This window comes from Silene latifolia, chromosome 9 (genome assembly GCF_048544455.1).
Source record: "Silene latifolia isolate original U9 population chromosome 9, ASM4854445v1, whole genome shotgun sequence".
NCBI lineage: Eukaryota > Viridiplantae > Streptophyta > Magnoliopsida > Caryophyllales > Caryophyllaceae > Silene > Silene latifolia.
The window spans coordinates 131,652,504-131,659,469 of record NC_133534.1 but is presented as its reverse complement, the minus strand read 5'-3'; the positions used below and the strand labels follow the sequence as shown (position 1 = coordinate 131,659,469).

Here is a 6,966-nt window from a genome sequence, read left to right as displayed (position 1 = left end):
CCAATTGGGTCGGGCCATACCTGGTCAAGAAAATACTTTCAGGGGGCGCAGTGAGACTAAGTGACCTAGACAGGGAGGATTTCACAAACCCGACCAACCTAGACCAACTCAAGAAATACTACCCTTGAACCCTAGCAACCACAAACCTTTCCCTAGTTTCAAACTAGTGACCACAATATCACTTTCAAGTCAATTCCTCAACGCGTTCTGATTTGAAATTGCATGTTTTATCGAGTCTAATTTATGGCACCTTACCGTGTTTCTAACAACCTTTGATCTGTCAAAGGCAACACCCATTTGCACTCAAACCAAACACCTGAACTACGAACATGGTTTGATTTCACCTTTTCAGGTGGATACGTAGGCAATCCTCTCTTACAAAAGAAGGATACAACCATACCCACACACAAAAAAACAATCACCCATACCAACTTCAAAAAAAAAGGGGGAAGCATTCCCTTTTCCACAAAAAACAAAACAATAAAAAAAAAGCTTTTCTCCCTTCCCACAAAAATCTCCTTTTCGCAGGTGCAATGTTTAGGATAATTCAAACCGAATTGCCTTTACAAAATGGATGGAAGAAACAACAAGCGTTCACAACTTCTTTCAACACAAGCAATCCTCTTATTTAATTAATAATGAGAAGGATTACAAACTTGACAACAAATAAAGCTAAGCAAGTCTACAACTTGTCAAAGCTAAAATGTCGACTAAGACATCTCACATAGTAAAACTAGCATAAAAATACACAATACATAGCTAGTACAATATAATAAAAAGACACAAACACTATTACAACATAATAGTAAAACGGGTAATGGAGGTCTTCATTCTTCCATTCTACCCTTGCCTTTTCCCTCGGGGTACATCTTTCCCTTGTTCTTCTTGTTGGCCCGCCAAGCATGGACTTCCTCTCCGAAACGGATCCTCAACGGATATACAACGGCGACGGCATCCGGTCTCTTGCATGACCCCATACTCAGTCCTAGCCGAGCCCATACACGACCCACCATCTCTTTGGGACCCGAGCTCCTCCTCTTTGGTGGCCTCACTACATCCGGGCTAATGTCATCGGCAAAGGTGTCAAAGAAAGCACGATTGGCCTTGCCAACTGCCCTATACTTGAAATCGATGACCTCGTTCTTACGGAACTTGGACCTTTCTTCCAAGGTTTGGGCTCTTGACAACTTGACATAAGCGTGAGTCACCCATGTCGTCACAACGGGGTTTGGTACCTCCCAAATCGGCCGAGTGGCCCACCATCTCTCGAACACCTCCACAGGCTTGGAGTTTCGAAAAACACTCTCTTGGACGAGAGTATCTTGAGTGGGCACCTTTTGTTGGCGGCCCATTTGTCTCATAAACCTTTCGGGATAAATGAAGGAAGCAACCTTCAAGCCCACCACCATCAAAGAACAAGAACAAGCGGCCGAAGCAGGCAACGCCATGAAGGACCTCAAGTGCCACCACGACACCACCCAACGGATATGAGGACCACCCTCTTCCACAAATTTCGAGGTCCAATAAGCCTCGGTGGACGCAAAGCTATCTGAATACAACTTCTTTCTCATAGTAAGGTGACGGAAGGAGTAAGAAGAAGAATCAACCGGAGGCTCTACATACCTTAGCCTCTCCATGAGCCACACTTGGAGGATTCTTGGAGATCCGAATGAGGGAGCTTATCCACAAGAGCCCTTCTTCTCCAAAGCTTGGATGATCTCGCCAAGCACCAACCACGATGGATCCCACCCGTGCTCCATTTGCTCAACTATATGCACAATGGTCATACTATCGTACCATATCAACCCTTCCTTCTTCAAGGCATCGACAAGGAGGTATGCATGCACTAGGCAAAAGGCAAGAGCCCTTCTCCTAGCCACCTCCGAGACATTAACATCCAACCGGTTTGAGAAGATGTTGATGAGAGCCAACATATCCACACCATGGGGAGCAAGGAGAAAGTTCACTTGGCTCGTCGACAAGGCCAACATTGAACGAAACTTCGCTTTGTAACACAACCGAGTCGGAGGAAGCACCAGAGTACAACCTGGCCACCCTCCAATGGCGCCCACTTCTTCGGGAAGAGGGCAAATTTCACCTTTCGGAAAAACGAAAACATGATGTTTCGAATCCCAAAACCGAGAGCATGCTTCAAGGAACGAGGATTTCACCTTAACTTGACGAAGCACCAACAATTGGCCAACTCCCATTACAACGATTTGATACTTCTCGGGAGGCGACAAATCCCGACACCAATGTCGCAACCTATTTTCGAAAGTATCCATGAATTATTTTGTGGAAGAAGAAGAAAGATTTTCGTAGAGATGATTTGGCGACAAATCCCGACACCAACGTCCCTATTTATACAAAACAATCAGCCCTTTTTTTTTCCGAGAAAGGGGGAAGCTCACTTGCATCTCCCAGGGCCTCGCGCCTCTTTGTGGTGATTCCCAGGATTCTCACCTTGATTAGTCCCTATCAAGTTGTGTTTCTTATTAACACATAAATTTTCTCGCCTTAAGGCTCGCGCCTGTTCAGGCCTATCCGAAAAGTTTTGTGTTTTCTCACACTCACATTTCCTTGTTTTCACGTTTCACGAAATCCGGCACGGTTTCCATGACGCAGCTTTAAACATACGGATTTTCTTTTCTTTTTTTAAGGGGTGAAGGGCTAGTCGCCCCGATCCGCGACGGATCGTTTCCATGTCAGTCGAAAATTCCGATAATTTTTCGCTTTTTCCACAAAAATCGAAAATTGATAACACAATGTTAATTTTTCCTCAAAATTCAAACTCATGCAAATCCGAGTTTTGATCTCGCAAAAATCAAAATCAAACACACTCGCAAAATCTCTTTTGAAATTCATCCTTGACGGTTTGAGTTTTAGTTTTCGAGTTGCAAATCACATTTCATATATTCGATATCAAGTCGGTTATTTTCTCGAAATTTCAAAACACATTTCATTTGAAAAATCCAAACATGACGACTTGTCGCGGAATTTTCAAAGCTTCTTTTCAAATTTAATTTTAACTTCGAGTCATCGTGGTTATTTTTGTTTTCATCAAATGCTTTTGCGTGTTTACGTGTATGCGTATGTGCTACCTGTTGCCTGTTTTCTACACTAACGATGCAAGAACAAATGCCGAGGAAAAGGGGAATCAGTCGTTGACTGTGCTTCTCCGAAACACAACACAAAAATGCCAAACATAAACCAACTACAAACCAAAAACTCGTATATACGAACCGCCTCACGCAAATTACATCGACACACGTTTGACACAAACGACTGACCATACAAACAGGATCTGGTACAAGTATTTATCATACAGACACTGGCCTAAAACAATGAACTGGGGGCTATCCGCAACCTACCGAACTAAGAACTCCCTATCCTTCTAATCAGAAAAGAAAGGGAACAACATGGAAAGGAAAGGAGTAACAACGGAAGCAGAGGTGGTTACCATGACGGTAATACCTCATTCCTACTCCGTAACAAAAAAGAAAAAGATGTCTGGCAAACTTCCGACGACATGACAATCAGGAATTGTGACACAGTGCATCGCCCCGACGTTAACCCCCAATCATCGGAATTCAGCGATAAGAAGAAGCCATGATAAAATCTTATTATGATGTTTAACCTAGAGATAGAAAGAGAAACAACCGTCATCTCTAGGGCATAATCTTATCGAATTCTGGTTTACAATGACTAGGAAATCAATTCAATCAGCAACTAAAAAACATCATAGCACGGCCAATAAGTTTGATGTGTTGAACCGTTTGAGATCTGAGAAATTGAAGACTATTGGCAAACCAGATGTTGAAGAGGGGCAAAAACATAAGAGCATTCATGAAATCCAAGGTATCCCGGCCTATGATCTGGAGGAGGTAATCGTTGAGGATGTGACTGAGGAAGAAGCACCTGACAATGAAGTGTTAGAAGATGAAATCTGGTATCAAAGACATGGTAAGAAAATTATGCAGATTATTGAAGAGGAACAAGATGACTTACTTCAACTGTCAGATGATGATGTCCAAGGAGAATTGGAGTATTGGCAACAAGCAGTATATGGTTTCATTGTAGGGGCTAATCCATCATGGCAAGTGTTGGAAGGTTTCCTGAAACGAATCTGGAGTAAGTATACTGTTGACAAAATATCCTTTCTCCCAAATGGTATCTTTCTTGCTAGGTTTAATACATAGGAAATGAAACAAGCCATTCTCTCAAGTGGATATTTTCTATTTGATAATAAACCCCTTATTATTAAACCATGGCTGCCTGATGTGGAATTGACCAAGGACGAGGTAAAAAAAGTCCCAGCATGGGTAAGATTGCAGAACTTACCCTTAAAATTTTGGGGCAATAGTTTGCCAAAAATTGCTAACCTGATTGGGACGTACCTCAAAAGTGATACTGCTACCACTGAAAAAACAAGATTGGGATTTGCAAGGGTTATGGTTGAGTTAACATTAGGTCAAAAATTTCCAAGTAAAGTCAAATTTCTTGATGAAAAACAACAGTTAAATGAAATTGTTGTAGAATATGAATGGAAACCTAGTGTGTGCTCTAAATGTAGCCTGATTGGACATGAACAACAGAATTGCAGGAAGAATAAAAATAGGAAAGCTCAGACTACAGCAAAGGTATGGAGACCTGTTCAAAAAGCTGGTCCTTTGCCAAAGCCTGTCATTTAGCAGCCTGCATAAGTAAAAAAAGATGTTAATTTAACTAAGGGAGAAGCTACTGAAAAAGTGACTTGCCCTGAGAATATAAATCTTACTGAGAATGTGACTTGCCCTGAGAATGTGATTCTTACTGAGAATGTCACTAGCCCTGAAACTCCTCAGACCAGGACAGTGATGACAGTGACAGGAGCAACCTCTCCTGTTAGACAATTAAGAGTTACTAGGCAGGGTAAGGACAATAATTGCAGGAATAATCAGACATCCCCCAGGCATATGGAGACTCTCTCTTGCTCTCCAAAACAAGGGATTGGTATAGATGGTAATGCTCCTCCCCACCTTAATCCATGATGAATCTTGGATTTTGGAATGTGAGGGGGATGAATAGGGAAAAGAAGCAGTTGGATGTACATAATTTTTTACAGTCTAATAATGCTGGTCTTTTTGGTCTCATTGAGACTAAAATTAAACCAGGGAGATTGAATAATGTTCTGAATAAAGTTTTTAAGGAATGGAGTATCTCTACTAATTCAGCCCATCATAGTGGAGGTAGGATTTGGATTGTGTGGAAGCCAAATCTTTTTGATGTGCAATTCTTGGAATACAATGCACAATACATTCATATGCATATCATTGAGAAGGGTTCACAGTTGCAATTTTATCACACTATAGTCTATGCTTTTAGTGGGATTTCTGAAAGGGAATCATTGTGGTCAGACTTGAAAAGAATAGCAAGATATAGTCATGGGCCTTGGGCAGTTGGAGGTGACTTCAATTGTGTGTTGTCTGCTAATGAAAGACTAGGGGGAAAAGTTTCTACTTCTGAGTCAGAGCCCTTCCAAGACTGCCTGGATAGCTGTAGCCTTATGGATAGCCAGGCTCTAGGGGCTTACTATACCTGGAATAATAAGCAACCTCCTGAAACCAAGGTTTACAGTAGGCTTGATAGGTTTGTGGTCAATCAAGATTGGATGCAGTCCTTTCCTAACATGGTTGCCAATTTTTTACCTGAAGGACACTTTGATCACACTTCCTGTTTGGTAAGCATCAATAATAGGAGCACTACCAAGTCCAGACCTTTCAAATACTTTAACATGTGGAGCTTGGCTCTAGGGTTTAAGGATTGTGTCCTTACTGGTTGGAATCAGAGAATTGAAGGAACCAAAATGTACAGGATTGTCAAAAAATTGAAAGCTTTAAAATTGAATCTTAAAGCTCTCAACAATACTTAATTCTCTGATATTGAGAACAAGGCTGATTTGTCCCAGACTCAACTCCTGAACTTGCAGCAGAAGCTAGTGGTTGATCCAGGTAATAAAGATTTGATGAAACAAGAGTATGAATTGCTTCAAAGTTCCAAGATTCTTAGTCAGGCAAAGTGGGATTTCCTCAGGCAGAAATCTAAAGCACATTGGATTCAGGAAGGGGATTGTAATACGGCTTACTTTCATGGGGTGATCAAAGCAAGAAGGAATAAGAACTCTATTTTTCAAATTAAAGATCATAAGGATACCCTATGCAATGATGAACCTGGAATTCAAGAGGCCTTTCTCAGTTACTATAAAATGCTCTTGGGTTCTAATGGACATACTACTAGAATTAGTTCTGAAATTGTACAGCAGGGGAAAACTTGTACTGATCAACACTGCTTGATTCTCATGGAACCAGTCACCAAGGAGGAAATAAAAGAAGTGATGTTTTCTCTCCCTAATGATAAAGCTCCTGGGCCTGATGGATACTCAAGTAAGTTTTTTAAAGACTCTTGGGAAATCATAGGAGATGACATATGTGATGCAATTCTTGATTTCTTCACTTCAGGTTCTTTATTGAAACAACTGAATGCTACTACTATCACACTTCTTCCTAAAGTGGATAGGCCTACTTCAGTCTTATAATTTAGACCCATTGCCTGTTGTAATGTGATTTACAAATGCATCTCTAAACTGATTTGTAAAAGGTTAGCTAGGGTCTTGCCTGAGATTATTGCTTCTAATCAAGGGGGTTTTATACAAGGGGGGAGCATAATGGAAAACATTCTTATTTGTCAAGATATTATCAGACTCTATAGTAGAGGGGCAGTATCACCAAGATGCTTGTTCAAGATAGACCTACAAAAGGCTTATGACACTATAGAATGGAGCTTTTTGGAACAGATGCTTATAGCTATCAAAATGCCCACTCAATTTAGAGAATGGATTATGCAATGTGTTACTACTGCAAGTTATTCTCTAAATCTCAATGGGAACATGTTTGGTTTCTTTAAAGGACAAAGGGGTCTAAGGCAGGG

The 6,966-nt window shown here is 41.1% G+C and overlaps 1 protein-coding gene across 1 annotated transcript; it reads left to right on the top strand.

The window, feature by feature from the left end:
- The first annotated feature begins 5,026 nt into the window (after positions 1–5,026).
- On the top strand, positions 5,027–6,574 carry LOC141601599 (uncharacterized). The gene is made up of 2 exons (XM_074421892.1): positions 5,027–5,719; positions 5,948–6,574. Exons 1-2 carry the CDS (start codon positions 5,027–5,029, stop codon positions 6,572–6,574), a joined length of 1,320 nt encoding a protein of 439 aa, XP_074277993.1.
- The last annotated feature ends 392 nt before the right edge of the window (positions 6,575–6,966 follow it).

Coding starts and splice junctions, on each gene's coding strand:
- LOC141601599 (XM_074421892.1), top strand. CDS start 5,027: ATGATGAATCTTGGATTTTGGAATGTGAGGGGGATGAATAGGGAAAAG. Junction 5,720..5,947: donor TTGATCACACTTCCTGTTTG/GTAAGCATCAAT, acceptor GATTTGTCCCAG/ACTCAACTCCTGAACTTGCA.